The 20,057-nt window shown below is 42.9% G+C and overlaps 1 protein-coding gene across 4 annotated transcripts in view; it reads right to left on the bottom strand.

Annotated features, from left to right (window-relative positions):
- Positions 1 to 1,812: 1,812 nt before the first annotated feature.
- BTNL9 (butyrophilin like 9) overlaps positions 1,813 to 20,057 on the bottom strand; it is a 32,017-nt gene continuing 13,772 nt past the window's right edge. Inside the window, exons 5-11 of one of the 4 annotated variants that reach the window (XM_045890281.3) lie at positions 19,284 to 19,412; positions 19,080 to 19,112; positions 18,729 to 18,749; positions 9,500 to 9,520; positions 9,265 to 9,291; positions 6,703 to 6,729; positions 1,813 to 5,863 (exon numbers count right to left, since the gene is read on the bottom strand). In XM_045890281.3, coding sequence (XP_045746237.1) covers positions 5,232 to 5,863; positions 6,703 to 6,729; positions 9,265 to 9,291; positions 9,500 to 9,520; positions 18,729 to 18,749; positions 19,080 to 19,112; positions 19,284 to 19,412 — 890 coding nt within the window. In that variant the 3' untranslated portion in view covers positions 1,813 to 5,231. The remainder of the gene's footprint in view (positions 5,864 to 6,702; positions 6,730 to 9,264; positions 9,292 to 9,499; positions 9,521 to 18,728; positions 18,750 to 19,079; positions 19,113 to 19,283; positions 19,413 to 20,057) is intronic. The other 3 variants (XM_045890283.3, XM_064595724.1, XM_045890284.3) reach the window with 3 other exon arrangements.

Here is a 20,057-nt window from a genome sequence, read left to right as displayed (position 1 = left end):
TGTTTTGGGGGGCAGAGGATGGGGAAGACCCTGGGTGAGGTGAGGGGGTCACCAAGGCCTTGGGAGTGGAATGGTGAGAGGCAATTCCCTGTCCTCCATGAAGAGGGGGGTGGGGGTACTTGCCACTCCCCTAAGCCAACCCCAAAAGAATTATATATAATTTGGGGGGATGCCACCCAAAATCTTATTTGATATGATTGTTGGCATCTTGTTTGATATGATTGTTGATCTGCCCAGAGAAAGAGAAACTAAAGGGTGTGGTCCTTGGAGATAGCCTGCCTAACTCCCATTTAACACAGCACACACACACAAGGTTTGAGTTTCCTCTGTCAAAAGAGTATCTGGAAAGCTATCTAAATTGAACTATTTTGTTGCACCATCCTTCCCAAGCATGTAGTCTGACAAGTGAGGGGACCCAACATCACAGGAGCATTGGAGTGTTCTTGCATGAACAAATAAAGCAGAGGTTACGGGTTCAGCTAAAGCTGCGGGAACTGAGGAATGCGGAGGACCCAGGGGAGGTTGTGGCTGCACTGTTTCCTTCGTCTCTCCTTGCCTCAGCATTGAGAGAACAGCAAAAGTCTGTCGAAGACAGGAAGTGGAGGTCTCTAGGGGCAGAACAGCCCCCTCCTTAGAGCAGGCATACAGCCTACCAGATGCCAGAATTGGGTATGAGACCAGAGTTTGCAAACTGGACAGATCATTTAATAATTAAAGTTATACGAACACTTTGGACTGTATTATTGAAGAACAAGAAAGAAGGGCTCTATGGAGGCAATCAAAGGCAGGGATTTAAAAACTATGAAAGACATGAAAACATGTCACGTCACTACCTTGTAGTGTTAAGATTATTCAATCAGATGGTTTTGATCTTCAATTATATATTTTTAAAATATTTTCTTGTGATTGTTTCCTACTGGCATGAGGCAGAAGGAAAAAACAGTGGTTTACTTTTTTAATTACAAAAGCAAAAACACACACTCCCTGGAAAAATTTATCATGCCACAGTACCCATAGTATAAATAGACTATATGTTATCTGTTCTCCTAATAGCAAGTAGGTGGTATTCCATCCCTGCTTTCAATGTTTGCAATGAATATCCTCATATTTTCAGGTACTGGTGTGAATATTTCTGTAGATCAGATTCCTGTATTTGGAACTGTTGGGTCAGAGGATGCTCACATTTAGAAATTGGTAGAATTTGACCTCAAAATGTGCCAGTTTATAATCCCACCAAAGATGTATGGAAATGCTCAGTCTATGGGAATATTTGTCTCCCCCTGTAAGATTCCCATGGGGCCAATGATAACTTGACTCCTACCCACTGTTGAAGTTAAGGTCCTCTCTCAGCTCTTCCTGCCCCCGTGAATTAGCCAGACCTGGGCTGCTTCAAGCAAGGGCAGCCTCGTTCAGTTGTATTTTGTACACTGGATTGGGATCCACACATAAGTGCTGTGTTCACCGTTTCCCAGTTTTGAGGAATAGCTCCATGGACAATGTAGACAGTGGGGAGAATTGAACATACCATGTCTTATTTCTTTAGAAATTTTCAAGAGAGTAATGGGGTTTGACCGGAAGGAGGCTTGGGTTTCTACTCTGAATAATCTGGCCTCTTGGGTGGTCTCCAGCTTAGCCTTTATGGTCCACAAAACATGTAGCTGACTAAGATCCCTGGGCTTCCCCATTATTTAAAATGCATCAGTAGAGCTATCAGTTATTTAAAAATAATTTAACTTGCATTTTGCATCAGCTATATGTTTGTTTTTCTTATTTAATGTATAAAAACAATCAAAAGAATAGATAATCACTGTATACAGTCAAGGAACATATTTTTAATGCTATCATATAACATTTGTGAGTAGGACCCCAAAATATTTGCACACTAATGGAAATGATTATAGAAAACCAACCCTTTCTGAATATCATACATGGTATGTTAACAAGGCTATGATTTTTTTAAAAGTTTTTATTTTAATTCCAGTTGTTAATATAGTGTTATATTAGTTTCAGGTGTACAATATAGTGATTCAACAATTCATACATCACCAGTACTCATCACAAGTGCTCTCCTTAATCCCCATAATCTATTTCACCCATCCCATCAACCCTCTCCCTTCTGGTAACCATCAATTTGTTCTCTATAATTAAGGTCTCTCTCTTGGTTTGTCTCTCTTTATTCCCCCTTTGCTCATTTGTTTCTTAAATTCCATATATGAGTGAAATCATATGGTATTTGTCTTCACTGACTTATTTCACTTAGCATTTTAAAAAGTTTTTATTTTACTATTTTTTAAAAGATTTTATTTATTTATTTGACGGAGAGAGACACAGCGAGAGAGGGAACACAAGCAGGGGGAGTGGGAGAAGAAGCAGCAGGCTTCCCGTGGAGCAGGGAGCCTGATGCAGGGCTCAATCCCAGGACCCTGGGATCATGACCTGAGCCAAAAAGGCAGATGCTTAACGACTGAGCCACCTAGACACCCCTGTTTTTTTTTATTTTTTTAAAGTTTTTATTTAAAGTCCAGTTAGTTAACATACAGGGTAAAATTAGTTTCAGGTGTACAATAAGTGATTCAGTACTTCCATACGACAGCAGTGCTCATCACTGCAAGTGCCCTCCTTAATCCCCATCACCTGTTTAACCCATTCCCCCCCCACTTTGGTAACCACCAGTTTGTTCTCTATAATTAAGAGCATTTCTTGGTTTGTCTTTTTTCCCTTTGCTCATTTGTTTTGTTTCTTAAATTACTCATATGAATGAAATCGTATGTTTCTGTCTTTCTCTGACTGACTTACTTCCCTTTGCTTTATACTCTCCAGCTCCATCCATGTCATTGCAAATGGCAAGATTTCATTTTGTATGGCCGAGTAATATTCCATCGTACATATATACCACCTCTTCTTTATCCATTCATCAACTGATGGACATTTGCATTGCTTCCATATCTTGGCTATTGTAAATAACGTTGCAGTAAACATGGGGGTGAATGTGTCCCTTTGAATTAGTGTTCTTGTATTTTTGGGTAAATACCCAGTAGTGCCATTGCTGGATCATAAGGTAGTTCTATTTTTAAGTTTTTGAGGAACCGCCATACTGTTCTCCAGAGTGGCTGCACCTGTTTGCATTTCCCCCAACAGTGTAAGAGGGTTCCCCTTTCTCCACATCTTCACCAACACCTGTTGTTTCCTGTTGTTCATTTTAGCCATTCTGACAGGTGTGAGGTGATATCTCCCTGTAGTTTTGATTTGCATTTCCCTGATGCCGAGCAATGTTGAGCATTTTTTCATGTGTCTGTTGGCCATCTGTATGTCTCCTTCAGAAAAATGTCTCTTCATGTCTTCTGCCCATTTTTTAACTGGATTATTTGTTTTTTGGGGTGTTGAGTTTTATAAGTTCTTTCTAGATTTTGAATACTAACCCTTTATCAGATATGTCATTTGCAAATATCTTCTCCCATTCAGTAGATTGCCTTTTTAGTTTTGTTGATTATTTCCTTTACTGTGCAGAAGCTTCTTATCAGGATGAAGTCCCAATAGTTTGTTTTTGCTTTTGTTTCCCTGGCCTCCAGAGACATGTCCAGTAAGAAGTTGCTGTGGCCAATGTCAAAGAAGTTACTGCCTGTGTTCTCCTGTAGGATTTTGATGGACTCCTGTCTCAAATTTAGGTCTTTCATCCATTTTGAGTTTATTTCTGTGTGTGGTTTAAGAAAATGGTCCAGTTTCATTCTTTTCATGTTGTTGTCCAGGTTTCCCAATACAATGTTTTGAATAGACTTTTTTCTATCGGATATTCTTTCATGCTTTGTGGAAGATTAATTGACCACATAGGTGTGGGTCCACAGCTGGTGACTGAACTTAATCTCCAGCCTCTCTTCACTCTCTGAGTTTAGGGGTGGATGGTGGGGGTGGGGCGAGGGGCTAAATGTCAACCTTTTAATCACATACTTGGTTCCCCTGAAAACCAGCTCCACCCTTAGGGAGCTTTCCAGAAGTCATTTCACTAACATAAATGAGGTGTGGTTGAAAGGGGCTTGTTATGAATATCAAAAGACACCCTGATAGCTCTTATCACTTAGGAAATTCTAAGGGTTTTAGTTCTGTGCCCGAATCTAGGTGGAAGACCATATACTTCTCATTAATCGTAATATCACACCTATCTTGTATTTTCCCTGACTCAGCCTTGGAGTCCATCACTTCTCGAAGGAGCTTTGGTTCCTTTTAGCAGAAAATAGTACTAAAAACTAAGTTCTGGATGCTAGGTGCGCTCTTTGGTACTGGACTGTTATTGTTCCTGTCAAAACTGACAGAGCCAGGAACCATGCGTGTGCACACACAAATCTATCTGTCTCCCTACTTATCATGTGTGTGCATGTGCTCCACCTATCTGTACATTGTAAAAACTGTGAGTTCACAGAGCTACTCTTTCATTTTCTTCTTTCCTCCTTCTGTAGTTCTGTATTTCATCTCTGACTGAAAAACCTCTCAGCACACAGAGGGCATTTTCTTATTTGCCCAATCCCTTGTTGATCAATTCTTGTCATTATTCATCCTTGTCATGATTCATTTTAAAGTTCAAACTGTCCCATAACTGGTCAGTGGAGCATCTTCACCCTGGTTCCTATGGCCCCATCAGTTCCTGAGCACATTTGAACACAAGATGTTCCAGATTCACCTGTACTTTCTCTGATCCAACCCTGGAATCAGCCATTTCTCCAAGTTCATTTCAGTGGGAAATGACATTTTAAAACTGGGATCTAAGCCCCAAGTGAACTCACTACTTTGAGGTATCATTGCTTCTAGACATTTTAGAATACATATACAGAAAGTATTTAAAAAATACAAGTTAACTGATACTTCTTATCCAATCCAGTAAGGTTTCCCACCATTTTTCCCCCATTCCAGTTTCTTTCTGGTCTCCCACAGTACACACTGTGGCTCCCAACAACATGAACTTATTGTTCCTCCTTTGCTTAGTCTTATCATACACACAAACAAGCTTTGAAATTCCCTCTTTTCATTAAAGAAAATCATATATGTATATATATATTCATGCATATATATGCATACATCTATAGGTAAAGTTTCCTCTTTTTGTTTGCTTCTGCTGTGCTGAGTCTTTAGCCTTTGCTGACATTTTGGTGATGTTTCCTCCACTCTAGAGGAAATGTGAGAGCAAATCCCAGCCAGGTGTCCAGGAAGCTGCCAAGGACCCAGGCAGGAAAGAGAGTGCCTCACCACAGGCCCAAGGTGGGATCCGAGGGTTCATAGGGCTGTAACCAGGTATCAGTCTCATCTTCTTCTGTTAGAAGGAGGCATGTCCTTCTAACAGGCAATGGGCAGATGGTGAGGGGATCTGGGTGTTCACCACCATCGTGAGCTCTGGGCCTGAAATATGCACAGAGCGTCCCTGAGAAGGGGTGGGTGAAGGTGAAGATGTGGGAGCCGTCTGATGCGTTGAAGAAGGACAGTTTTCCTGCCTCCCAATCCAGAAAGATGCCCACACGCCGTGGCGGCACACGCAGGGTGAGCGCAATGCGGTGTGGGTCCAGGATGAAGTACTCACAGCGGTTCCACAGCCCCATCACCCAGTAGCCATTGGCTGGGCTTAGGTGCCCCGGCCCCAGGCGAGGAACTGAGGCCAAACATACACCCAGGAACCAGCGGCTACGCCTGCCCACGTGCACTTCCCAGTAGTGGCGGCCAGCAGAGAAGCGCTGACAGCTCAGGACACACGTCTGCTCAGAGAACCGCTGGGGGTCCCCCACCACAGGGCCAGGCACTGCTGTGCAGGAGGACACGCTCTTGCCATCCTCAGAGACTTCCAGGCTGTGGTGCGCCGAGGCTGGATCGAGGGTTACATCCACTGTGCGGAGGCACAGGGTTAGTGCCTGCGAAGGGCGGTTCTGGACCCTGCCTGTCCCTTTCCCCAACAGGTAAACTTCTAGTGCTCCTGGCGGTCACTCCCACCCCTGACACCACCCCTGTGTACTGAAGCAGCTTGCAAGGCACTCCTGAGCACTTGAAAGCCATTAGAAGAATCATTTCTTTCCTGAACTGGAAGTTTCCAACTGCCATTCTAGGTGCTATGGAGAGCAGAGATAGACAACAAGGCAGATTCGTGGGGATAGAGGTGGGCTCATTTCCCCCTATTCCCGGTCAAGGGGAAGGGGCTCCAGGCTCGTTCAATTCCTCACTGATGCCACCACCCTGTGTGACCTTGAGATCATCATGTGAGCTCTGAGCCTCAGTTTTATAGCAATGCTAGCATTTTAAAACTGAAAGGGACCTCTGAGATGATCCAGTCCCATGCCCTGCCCTCTAACACCCATCCCTCAAAGCACACCCATTTGATAGATGGGAACCCCAAGGATCTCTTCTGTCAAATGAGAGGTTCCTACAAACTGGCCCTAGCAGTCTTCCTGCCAGATGGAAACAAATCTAGTAAAACCCAGAAAGTAATGTGCTTTTAGGAGGAGGTGTGTGCACACAAAAAAGTGCATGTGTGAGTGTAATCAGATGTGTGCATGCAGGCGTATGTGTCATGTTGTGTATGTGCAAAATTAGGCTTATGTGTTTCTGTGTGTAGGCTCCATACTTGGATCCTGGACAGATCCTTCCTCCAATCTCAGATCTGTCTACCTTCCTTCTGTTTAAGATCCAACCAACCCCAGTCACAAGTCACAATGCCTTGACTTCAGTTACCTGCATATTGTTGGGCTGCTCTCCACTCTGAAACCAAACAGAAAGGAAAAAGAGATCCAAAGATCTGAGTCAGTAACTCTGCAACCTTGAGGGAGGCTCAAAATGCAATGAGGGATGCTACAAACCCAATGATCCCACTCCCACCATGACAGCGAGTTGGGGGTCCAGACTGGTCTGGGTTCACAATGGCATTTCTCTGGGAATTTAGGATTAGGTTAAGTGGCTGGTGTCAGTGCTGGGTTTTATCAAACCTGCATGCAGTCTAACCTTGTACTGAAAAAGGCAGGAGAACAAAGCATGTGGGCAAAGAGAACCAATACAGGTGGCCGGGATGCCCTGAAGTTTTTAAATCTCTGACCAGCAGGCTCAGTCTGAGGAAGCCTGGCTGAGCATGGCTCCTGTCCTAAAATGTCATTTAGATATCCTGTTTTGCCTCCTTTCTTGACATGAACCGTTCTGAGTGGATTTCTCTTTTATCTTAATCTGCTTTACAACAGAGAGATCAACAAGTCACAAAATAGCAAAAGTAATAGAAATTTTCAGAGCTCCATAAATTTATAGCAGGGCCTTTAAGTCCTGAGTTTACATCAGAATAACTAGTAGTTATTCTTGCATAGAATAACTCAATTCTATAAAGATGTTGATTCTTTCTAAATGTATCTAAAAATTCAAAGCAATCCATGAAAAATTGCTTTTGGATTTTTTTAAGGAATTTTATAAATGTATCCTAAAATTTAAAATGGGCCTAAAAAGGTCCATTCACTTCTAAAAGGAAGCAGAAATGGAGGAAAACTTGTACTTTTGGGTACTATAAAAGCCATAACAGTGAAAACAATGAAGTAATAGGTGGTCAACAGATAGATCAATCTACACATGAGAACCAGAGATGAACTAAAGGCAATACCCACATCAATGGGGAAATCATGAACGGTGTAGTAGATGGCACTGGGAAAACTGACTCACTATATGAAGAAAAATAGCTGTATTCTCACCTAGCACCAAATACAATGGCAAATTTCAGATGGATTAAAGATATACATAGAACACATGTGAAGTGAATCGAAGAAAGTGGAAGAGAGTATCTACGACCTAAGTGTGAGGAAGGCTTTCTTCAACAAAACTTCAAAAACACATGCCATACGGTACAAATTTGATGAATATATATCTGCATAAGGATATTAATCCCTCACTGGTATTAAACACTGTGAATTCCTTCTTCTAGTCTGTCACCTGCTATTAGCTATGTCCTTGGTTTCCCACTGAAAAGAAACCATTAATTTTGATAAAATCTAATTCATCAAATTTTTACCTAATGACTTGTGTTTTTAAAACTTTGTTGATGTATATATATGTGTATCTATATGTCATATGTCTATATATATGACAATATATTGTCATTATGTACATATATGTGTCATGTCCCCTTGAATTGATAAAAGATAGATAGCAACCTCATACTAAAAACAGCCAAAAGGGGCACCTGAGTAGCTCAGTTGGTTAAGCTTCTGCTTTTGATCTCAGCTCAGATCTTGATCTCAGGGTCATGAGTTTGAGCCCCATATTGGGCTCCACACCTGGCATGGATTCTACTTAAAACAATGGCTAAAGGACATGAACTGGCAATATTCAAAAGAGGAAGCCCCAAAAGTCAACTAGCATATGAAGAGATGCCCAAACTTAGTATTCAGAGGAGAACAGACTGAAAGAACAAGGAGCGATCACTCATCCCGATCGACTGGCTGACTCAGAGAGTGCCTTATGTGGGATGTGGGCTCCTGGGAGTCTCCCCGCACTGCCAATGGCAGGATGATGACACTGCCTTCGGGGGATCCCTCTATCCCACTTAGTGACATATCCCCCACGGGCCAGTAATTCCCTTCGTGGGTATACATCCCAGAGAAATCTCCACATAAAGCCAGAAGGTGACACATTTGAAGCTATTCATTCAGTGTTGTGTGTGGTGGTGTGGGGTCAGAGGCGGGCTGGACGTCTATTTGAAGAATATGGCTGGCTAAAATGGAGTACCCTGCAGCAAGGAGAGACGGACCAGATAGGGTGGCAGGGATGGACACTAAAACAGTGATGAGTGAGAAAAGCAAGGAACAGCACGAGACTGTAAACATCATTTACAGAAACGAAAATGCTTGTGCACAAAGCCGAAAATTCACCTTTTGCAAAAATACATACAAAATAAAGCTACACATCAGACTGTTTGCTTTATGTGGGGAATGGAGGAAGGGACAGGGAAAAATATTTACACATAGAGTAACATGCCCACTCTAGACCCACAAGTCAGTCTTTGAGGGTGGGTGCCAGGATCTAGGTGATTCTGATGTGCAACCAGAATTGGCATCAATGGTTTATAATATGCTTACACCTCAGAACAATAGAAAAGTAAATAGAAAAGTAAAACTTGAATATAACCTCTACTAAGTGACATACAGTAATACATGCCATATGCCTATGAAAGAAACCAGAATGAAGTATGGTTGCTGAGTCAGAGTGAGTGACTGGGATGTTGAGATGAAAGTGGACAGTGGGAGGGAGACGAGCTTCACTCACCAGCCTGGCCTTCAGCCCTTCTCCAGTCTGAAGCAGCCATGGAAAAACAGAATTAGAACACCAGGTCAGTGCTGCTTCCCTGCTCCCACATTGCATTTTGTACCCACCCCTGCCTTTCTCCCCTTTTACCTGCCACCCATATGGCTAGCAGGGTTGGGAAACGAGAAGAACATACATGGAAAATCAGATGCTAAAACATGCACAAGAAGAAATAATCTGAAGAAGGGTCACTTACCGAGCTCTGTCTGAAGCTTCTCTGTAAGCAAAACACACAGAGAAAACATCAGTCTCTGGGTGAGGGGAACCACCTTCCCAAGGCAGTTAGGTCACTGGGAGGAGGTTCCTTAGTCTTAAACCACTGCTCACCCCAATCCCATCTTAGTCTCTGTACCACCCATCTGCATGATTCTTATGCCTCATCCTATTCTTTGCTCTAAGGCAGAAATCTGCACAGGGCTAGAAAAGGAAAACAGGTCCTGGTACTGAGGGGCCTCTTCCCAGGGCTCATGTCTAGTTTGAAAGGCTACTTTTCATTTAACCCAAAATCAGAAACTTTTCCTGGGGAGGAGGTCCTTCATAAATCCAGGCACTGAGCACAGCTGGTGTAAACCTCGGGGTCACTTGTTGTGTACATTATTTTAAGGACTGGGAGGACATTACACTCAATTATTTCCCCTGGCCAGATATTAAGACTTTGATATTTTGCCACTAGGAATGCATTCTTTTGACTTCTCCACTTTGTCTTTTTTTAAACTTTTTTTTATTTTTAAAAATATTTTATTTATTTTTTGAGAGAGAGAGAGAGATAGCGAGAGATAGAGCACAAGCAGGGGAGAGAGGGAGAAGCAGGTTCCCCGCTGAGCAAGGAGCCCAATGCAGGACTCAATCCCAGGACTCTGGGATCATGACCTGAGCCCAAGGCAGATGCTTAACCAACCAAGCCACCCAGGTGCCCCTCTTATGTCTTGTTTTAAAAGTAAATCATTCTGGCTAGAGGCTCGGGAAGATAGTGGAGTAGGAGGACCCTGAGCTCACCCCTTCCCATGTTTTCAACTAGATATCATCCACATCCAAGACTGGCAGAGAGATCTAAAAACTGGCAGAAAAAATTCCACAACTAAATATAGAGACAAAACTGCATTTGTTTTTTTTTTTTTTTAAAGATTTTATTTATTTATCTGACACAGAGAGAGAGATAGCGAGAGCAGGAACACAAGCAGGGGGATTGGGAGAGGGAGAAGCAGGCTTCCCGCCGAGCAGGGAGCCCGATGTGGGACTCGATCCCAGGACCCTGGGATCACGACCCGAGCCGAAGGCAGACGCTTAACGACTGAGCCACCCAGGCGCCCCGACAAAACTGCATTTGAAAGGTTAGGATGGTCAGATAGGTAGAGAGAGCAGAGAAATGGGCCCCCACACCAGGGAGCTCACACGGGGAAGGCTGATTCCCGTAACACTTGGCTTTAAAAACCAGAGGGGCTGAATTCTGTGAGTTTATAAAACCAGTGGGACTTGAAGCCTTGTGCTTTAAAGGTCAGCTGACTTAGCAATGGATGAGCCTGGAGGGCAGGTGATAACTGAGTCACTGTCTTTAAGGAGACAGCAGCCCGCACAGAGAGGTAACATAAAAATGGCAGTCTACACAACACTGGGGGCAAATGGGAGACAGATCTGTTCATAATGATTTTGCAGCATGTTAGGGGACTTCAAAAATGAGGGAGCTGGTAGGCATTGTTTTCCTCTCCTGAACCCCCAGCTACCTGTGGGAGGTGGGGCTGCACAGACACTTGCTACCTAACCCATTAGCAGTGTGCCCTTCCCACAAGTTCTCCTGAGGACTAGCCCACACTAAGTCTGCTAGCTTTGACCACAGGCTCAGGGGAAATATTGTTAAAGCCACACCACTCCCAGCTGTGCACCCCCAACCACCATCGTGCACTGGCCCCAGCTGTGCCCAGCCATCCTCATGCTCCGCACCCAGCCTCATGGCCCCAGGAGCTCCAGCAAACAACCACCAGCCACTGCAGCACTTTAGGGGGTCCAACATAGGACCAGTGGCCCAGTGCAAATTTTCCTAGAACGGCGGCCCCACTCCTAAGTTCCCCAGCAGGCACACCCCATCAGAGTTGGACTGCCTGGGTTCTACTAACATCACAGAGAGCAAGCACAGCCCACAACAGCCCACAACAGGCAGAGGGTCACTGCAAATGACTACACTAAAAGGAAAAGTGACTCAGACACAACAGCAGAGTGTAAGCAACACACATAAGATACCCTCCTGACATTCATAACACGCAGAAACACACACAGAGAGGCAGACAAAATGAGGAGACAGAGAAATTTATCACAAATGAAAGAATAGGACAAGGCCAAGGCAGAGATCTAAGTAAAACAGATATAAGTAATATGCCTGATGGAAAATTTAAAGCAATGATTCTAAGGAACTCGCTGGACTTGAGAAAAGAGTGGAAGACATGACTGAGACCCTTAACAGAGAGATAAGGAAAAACATAGCAGAAATAAAGCACACAATAAACGAAATGAAAACACATTTCATGGAAAGAACAGCAGGCTGGAAGAAGCAGAAGAATGAATTAATGACCTAGAAGAAAGAATAACAGAAAGCCAACAAGCTGAACAAAAGAGAGAGAGAAGTATTTTGCAAAATGAGAACAGACTTAGGGAACTCAGGGACTGCATCAAACGTAGTAACATTCGTATTACAGGAGTCCCAGAACAAGAAGAGAGAGAAAAGGGGGCAGAAAATTTATTTAAAGAAATAACAGCTGAACACTTCCCTAATCTGGGGAAGGGAATAGATATGCAGTCCAGGAGGAACAGAGAACTCCCATCAAAATCAGTAAGAGCAGACCCAACCAAGACATACAGTAATTAAGTTCACAAAATATAGTTATAAAGAAAAAATGTTCAAAGCAGCAAGACAAAAGAAGTCAGTAACTTAGAAGGGAAAATCAGTAAGACTATCAAGACATTTTTCAACAGAAACTTTGCAAGCCAGAAGAGAGTAGCATGATATATTCAAAATGCTGAGTGGAAAAGATCTGCAGCCAAGAATACCCTATCCAACAAGACTATCATTCAGAATAGAAGGAGAGATAAAGACCTACCCAGACAAACAAAAATTAAAGGACTTCATGACCACTAAACAAGCTCTGCAAGAATTATTAAAATAGACTCTTGAAGATGTAGTATATATATATATAATGGAATATTACTCAGGCATAAAAAAATGAAATCTTGCCATTTGCAAGATATAGATGGACATAGATGGAGCTAGAAAGTATTATGCGAAGCAAAGTAAGTCAGCCAGAGAAAGATGAAAACCATATGATTTCACTCATTTGTGGAATTTAAGAAAGAAAGCAAAGGACCAAAAAAAGAGAGGGAGAGGCAAACCAAGAAACAGGTCATAACTACAGAGAAAAAACTATGGCTACCAGAGGGGAGGTGGGTTGGAGATGGGTTAAATACATGATTGGGATTAAGGAGTGCATTTGTGATGAGCACTGGGAGGTGTATGGAAGTGTTGAATCACTATATTGTTCACCTGAAACTAATATTACAATGTATGTTAACTGACTGGAATTTCAATAAAAACAACAACAAAAAAGACATAGGGTGACAAAACGGATAAAAAAAGAAGACCCAACTATATGCTGCCTACAAGAGGACCATTTTTATGCGCCTGGGTGGCTCAGTTAGTTAAGCATCTGCCTTCAGCTCAGGTCATGATCCCAGGGTCCTGGGATCAAGCCCTGCACTGGGCTCCCTGCTCAGTGGGGAGCCTGCTTCTCCCCCCTCAACCCACTCACTCATGCTCTCTCTCACTCACTGTCTCTCAAATGAATAAATAAAATCTTTTAAAAAAAAGAGAGAGACCCATTTTAGACCTAACACACCTGAGATTGAAAGTGAGAAGATACAGAAACATGTGCCATTCAAATGTATGTCAAAGACAGCCAGAGTAGCAATACTTATATTGGACAAAATACTTAAAAGAAAGACTGTAAAATTTGATTTAGAAGGACACTGTGTAATAATAAAGGGGACGATCCAACAAGGAGATATAACAATTGTAAATACTTATATACCCCAAATGGGAGCACCCAAAGACATAAAACAGTTAATAACAAACATAAGGGAACTAATCAATAATAATCCAGTAATAGTAGGGGACTTTAACATCCTAATTACAGCAATGGACAGATCATCGAAAGAGATAATCAACAAGAAAACGATGCTTTGAATGACACAATGGAACAGATGGATTTAATAGGTATATTCAGAACATTTCATCCTAAAACAGCAGAATACACATTCTTTTCAAGTGCACAGGGAACCTCCTCCAGAATAGATCACACACTGGGTCACAAATCAGGCCTGAACAATTCACGATCTAAGTCATACCATGCAACTTTTCTGACCACAATGCTATGAAATGAGAAGTCAACCAGAAGAAAAAGTCTGGAAAGACCACAAACACATGGAAATTAAAAAACAAAAAAAAAACAAAAAACCAAAAACCATGCTATTGAACAATGAATGGATCAACCAGAAGTCAAAGAAGAAATAAGAAAGTACATGGAAACAAATGAAAATGAAACCACAATGGTCCAAACCTTTTGGATGCAGCAAAAGCGGTCCTTAGAAGCAAATATATAGCAATACAGGCCTAACTCAAGGAGCAAGAAAAAGCTCAAATAAACATCCCAACTTTGCACCTAGAGGAGCTAGAAAAAGAACAACAAACAAAACCTAAAACCAGCAGAGGGAAGGAAATAATTAAGATGAGAGTAGAGATAAATGATACAGATAAATGATACAGAAACTACAAAAACAATAGATCAATGAAACCAGGAGCTCTTCTTTGAAAAAAATCAATAAAATTTATAGCCCTCTAGCTACACTTATCAAGAAAAAAGAGAAAGGACTCAAATAAATAAAATCACAAATAGGGGAGAAATAAGAGAAATAAGAAAAAAAGAGAAAGGACTCAAATAAATAAAATCACAAATAGGGGAGAAATAACACAGAAATACAATCATAAAAGAATGTTATGAAAAACTACAGACCAACAAATTGAACAATCTAGAAGAAATGGATAAATTCTTAGAAATATATAAAATACCAAAACTGAAAAAGCAAGAAGTGGAAAACTTGGACAGACTAATAACAATTAGTTATTATTAGACAAAGAAATTGAATCAGTACTCAAAAAACCCCCAGCAGATCAAAATCACAATGAGATACCACCTCACACCAGTCAGAATGGCTAAAATTAACAAGTCGGGAAATAACAGATATTGGCGAGGATGTGGAGAAAGGGGAACCCTCCTACACTGTTGGTGGGAATGCAAACTGGTGCAGCCACTCTGGAAAACAGTATGGAGGTTCCTCAAAAAGTTGAAAATAGAGCTACCTTATGACCCGGCAATTGCACTACTAGGTATTTATGGAAAGGATACAAACATAGTGATTCAAAGGGGCACATGCACCCCAATGTTTATAGCAGCAATGTCCACAGCAGCCAAACTATGGAAACAGCTGAGATGTCCATCGACAGATGAGTGGATAAAGAAGGGGTGGTATGTATCTACAACGGAATCTTACTCAGCCATCAAAAAGAATGAAATCTTACCATTTGCAATGATGTGGATGGAACTAGAGGATATTATGCTAAGTGAAATAAGTCTGTCAGAGAAAGACAAAAACCATATGATTTCACTCATATGTGGAATTTAAGAAACAAAACAGATGAACATAGGGGAAGGGAGGGAAAAATAAAATAAGATGAAATCAGAGAGGGAGGCAAAACCATTAGTGACTCTTAATTATAGGAAACAAATTGAGGGTTGCTGGAGCGGAGGAAGGGGGGGTGATGGGCATTAAGAAAGGCACTTGATGGAATGAGCACTGGGTGTTATATGCAACTGATGAATAATTAAACTCTACCTCTGAAACTAATAATACACTATATGTTAATTAATTGATTTTAAATTAAAAAAAAAAAAAACACTCCCAATGAACAAAAGTTCAGGACCAGATGGCTTCACAGGTCAATTCTACCAAACATTTAAAGACTAATTAATACTACTTTTCTCCAACTATTTTAAAAAATAGAAAAGGTAATTCATTCTGTGAGGCCAGCATTACCCCAACACCAAAACCAGATAAAGATACCAAAAGAGAGACAGAGAGAGAGCTGTACATGCCAAAGCCCCTGATGAACACAGATGCAAAAAACCTCAACAAAATCCTAACAAAATGAATCCAACAATACATTAAAAAAATCATTCACCATGATCAAGTGGGACTTACTCCTGGGCTGCAAGGGTGGTTCAACATCTATAATCAATCAATGTGATACATCACATCAGTAAGAGAAAGAGTAAGAACCATATGATCCTTTCGGGGGTATAGCTCAGTGGTAGAGCATTTGACTGCATATGATCATTTCAATAGATACAGAAAGACAAAGTACAACAGTGATTCATGACAAAAACCCTCAACTAAGTAGGTTTAGAGGGAGCATACCTCAACATAATAATGGCCACCTATGAAAAACCCATAGCTGATATCATCCTTAATGGAGAAAAGGTGAGAACTTTTCCTCTATGGTCAGGAACAAGGCAGGGATGTCCACTCTCACCACTGTTATTTAACATAATACTAGATATCCTAGCCTCAGCAAGCAGACAACAAAAAAGAAATAAAAGGAATCCAAATTGGCAAGGAAGAAGTCAAACTTTCACCATTCGCAGATGACGTGATACTTTATATAGAAAACCCAAAGGAGTCCACCAAAAAGCTGCTAAAACTGATACACAAATTCAGCAAAGTTACAGGATACAAAATCAAAGTACAGAAATCTGTTGTATTTTAATACACCAACAATAAAAAGGCAGAGCGAGAAATTAAGGAAACAATCCCACTTACAATTGCACCCAAAACAATAAGATACCTAGGAATAAATCTAACCAAAGAGGTGAAAGACCTGTTCTCTGAAAACTCTAATACACTGATGAAAGAAATTGAAGATGACACAAAGAAATGGAAAGATATTTCATGCTCATGGATTGGAAGAACAAATATTGTTAAAATATCTATATTACCCAAATCAATCTACACATTTAATGCAATCCCTATCAAAATACCAACAGCTTTTTTTCACAGAACTAGTACAAACAGTTCTAAAATTTGTACAGAACCACAAAAGACTCTGAATAGCCAAAGCCATCTTGAAAAGGAAAAGCAAAGCCGGAGGCAGCGGAATTCTGGACTTTAAGGTATAATACAAATTGTAGTAATCAAAACAGTTTGGTACTGGCACAAAAATCAATGGAACAGAATAGAAAACCCAGAAATGAACCCATAACTACACAGTCCATTAATCTTCGACAAAGCAGGAAAGAATATCCAATGGGAAAAAGACGGTCTTCTCAACAAATGGTGTTGGGGAAACTGGACAGCAACATGCAAAAGAATGAAACTGGACCACTTTCTTACATCATACACAAAAATAAATTCAAAATGGATGAGAGACCTAAATGTGTGTCAGGAAACGACAGAAATGCTTGAAGAAAACATGGGCAGTAACTTCTTTGACATAGACCTTAGCAACTTCTTCTAGATAGGTCTCCTGAGTCGAAGTAAATAAAAGCAAAAGCAAACTTTTGGGACTTCATCAAATTAAAAGCATCTGCACAGCATAGGAGACAATCAACAAAACTAAAAGGCAACCTACTGAATGAGAAAAGATATTTGCAAGTGACATATCTGATAAAGGGTTAGTATCCAAAATCTAGAAAGAACATATAAAACTCAACACCCAAAAAACAAATAATCCAATTAAAAAATGGGCAGAAAGCAAAAAAAGCCCACATTTTTCCAAAGAAGACACACAGATGGCCAACAGACACGTGAGAAGATGCTCATCATCACTTATCATCAGGGAAATGGAAAACAAATCTACAATAAGATTCATCTCCCACCTGCCAGAATGGCTAAAATCAACAATACAAGAAAAAACAGGTGAGGATGTGGAGAAAAAGAAACCCTCTTGCATTGTGGGTGGGAATGCAAACTGGTGCAGCCACTCCTGAAAACAGTATGGAGGTTCCTCAAAACGTTAAAAATAGAACTACCTTATGATCCAGCAATTGCACTACTGGGTATTTACCCAAAGGATACAAGAACACTAATTGAAGGGGATACATACACCCCAATATTTATACCAGTATTATTTACAATAGCCAAAATATGGAAGTAGCCCAAGTGTACATCGATTGATGAATGGATAAACAAGATGTGGTATATATATACACACACATATATATATACACACACAGATACATATAAATATAAAATGGAATATTACTAAGCCATAAAAAATGAAATCTTGCCTTTTGCAACATCATGGATGGAACTACAGACTAGAGAGTATAATGCTAAGGGAAATGAGTCAGTCAGAGAAAGACAAATACCATCTGATTTCACTCTTGTGGAATTTAAGAAACAAACAAACAAACAAACAAAAAAAACAAAGGGGAAAGATAGAGAGAGAAAGACAAATCAAGAAACAGACTTAATTATAGATGGTCACCAGAGGGGAGGTGGGTGGGGGATGGGTTAAATAGGTGATGGGGATTAAGGAGTGCACTTGTCTTGGTGAGCACAGGGTGATGAACGAAGGTGTGGAATGGCCATTTTGTACATGTAAAACTAATATTACACTGTATGTTAACTAACTGGAATTAAAATAAAAACTTAAAAAAAATAATCCCTGTACACTAATTTAATCTATGGTGTTAATTACTTTTTATAGTTAGGCCTTCCGCAGGACTAGGTGGACTACAGGACAAGCTTCTCTAACCTCATAATTTCATCTGGAGTTTTACTGGGGCATACAAGGTGGTTCTTGAGGTCTTCCCCACCCCACCCGCCCCCATGGTAGCTTTTTCCTCCATGCCCCCTTCCTTTGGCTTTACTCTCCCCTCCTGCGTACGGACACACACAGCCCACAGGTTCACGGTCTTGAGTCCCCTGGGGAGAAAAGCAAACCTGACAAATTAGTCACATTTTGGTGCAAAGTAAAGTTGCCTTCCTTCCCAGTGGCATTCGCATTAAAAAGAGAAAGAAATCCTAGGAAGGTGAACCAGTGGGAGTAAACGTTTAATGGTGGAATCGTAACCAAATCGTATAATTTGCAGGAAAAGGGCGGGCCGGGTTTGCCGGGGGTCTGAAGTCAGACCTCCTTGGCAGCTGCACCGTGAATCGTGGGGAGCGGCGCGGCGGGAGGTGCAGAGGACGGATTCGGGCTTAGGTGGTTGCCACGCACCGCTCGCCCCGGGGAGCCTACAGCTCCTGAACACTCCCCGCAGCGCACGCACGGGTCACCCCGCTGGTCCGCAGCCAGCACCGTGGGCGCGGCGCCCAGAACTTACCCCGCTCCGCTGTGAGTCTCTCTGGAGAAAAAAAAAAAAAAAAAAACACGAAGAAAAGAGGAAAGATCTCAGGTGACGAGCACTGAGGCTTCACTTCCCTAAAGCGCACAGACTCGGCCCGCTGCGTCCTGGGCACCGGGAGCGGCTGCGTGCGCTGCAGGAGTGGGCTCCGCGGCAGGCAAGCGGCTGAGCAAACCTGCGGCCGCCCTGCGCCTCCGTCCTGCTCCCAAGCGCCCGGGGTCCGAAGTACTCGCCTCGCCCCCCCCCCAGCAAACTCCCCCGCCCCCCACCACTCTGTGCTACTGAGGGAGGCGGGCAGAGAGTGCGCCTCTTGCCTCCTTCCCCGCTTACCCTTGTCCTTCTCAGCCCGCTTCCTCAGCTTTTCTGAAAGATGCAAGGAAGGGGCGCACAGGTGAGGGTGCGCGCTCGCCGTTCCCGCGCGCGCCCCATCGCCTCCGCCACCGCCTCTGCGCGGCCCCTCCGCCTCCAGCGCCTTCCTCCCCGCACAGCCCGCGCCAGGCGGGAGCCCCCCGCCCCCGCCAGCCTGCCCCCTACCTTGGCACCTCCGTTGCTTCTGCAGGAAGTACAGCGCCAGCGTCACGAGGACTGCCAGGAGCAGAGGCAGTCCCCCCAGAGTCCCGAGGAAAGCCCTCTTCCAAGGGGAGCTTCCGGGTAGAAAGGCGTCTGGAAAACACCTCACAGGGAGTTGTTGTCTCGCTTTAGGCGCCACTAAACACCTAAGGGACAAGCCTATCCCGGGCCCAGCGGCCCGGAAATCCTTCCAGGTTGGCAGGCGTTAAACCTCGGGGCAGCACCAGAGCAATCTGTAAAATGGGCACGAGAGCGGCCGCGCGCGCGCCCTCCGCAGGGAGGACCCTGGGGAGTAGGGAGCGGGGGCTCCGAACTTGCCTAGCAGCAACCGGGAAATGCACACTGAAGGACCTGGAAGGGAGGGGCTGATGGACCCCCCCACACCCCCAGCTTTTGACCTCACGTGCCCGTGGCCCTGCCCGCCCCACCCCGCCCTAAACTTTTCCCCACAATTGTCCTGTTTCTGAAGAACACAAGAATCGAAGGCATTGGTATCCGAAAACCAGTGAATTTTTGCTCTCTTCCCCCACGCTCAAACCCACAAGTCATTTTCCGCTTCTTGCAAACACTTCCGTTTACTTCTCATCACACCTTTGGAAGAATTGGCTCCCTGGGGAGGCTTTGCCCGAGGGCAGCGTGTGGCCCAGGCGCCCTCCGACAGGGGCCAGTCGGCAAAGAGATACGCGCAGGACGAAAGTAACTCTTTAGAAACTCCTGTGGCAATTTGACGTAATAATT

The sequence above is a fragment of the Mirounga angustirostris genome, unplaced genomic scaffold, assembly GCF_029215605.1.
Source record: "Mirounga angustirostris isolate CCGP_5_RB_7025 unplaced genomic scaffold, mMirAng1.0.hap1 SCAF_7, whole genome shotgun sequence".
Taxonomy (NCBI): Eukaryota; Metazoa; Chordata; class Mammalia; order Carnivora; family Phocidae; genus Mirounga; species Mirounga angustirostris.
The sequence above is the reverse complement of the archived record's forward strand: the minus strand, read 5'-3'. Positions and strand labels throughout refer to the sequence as shown.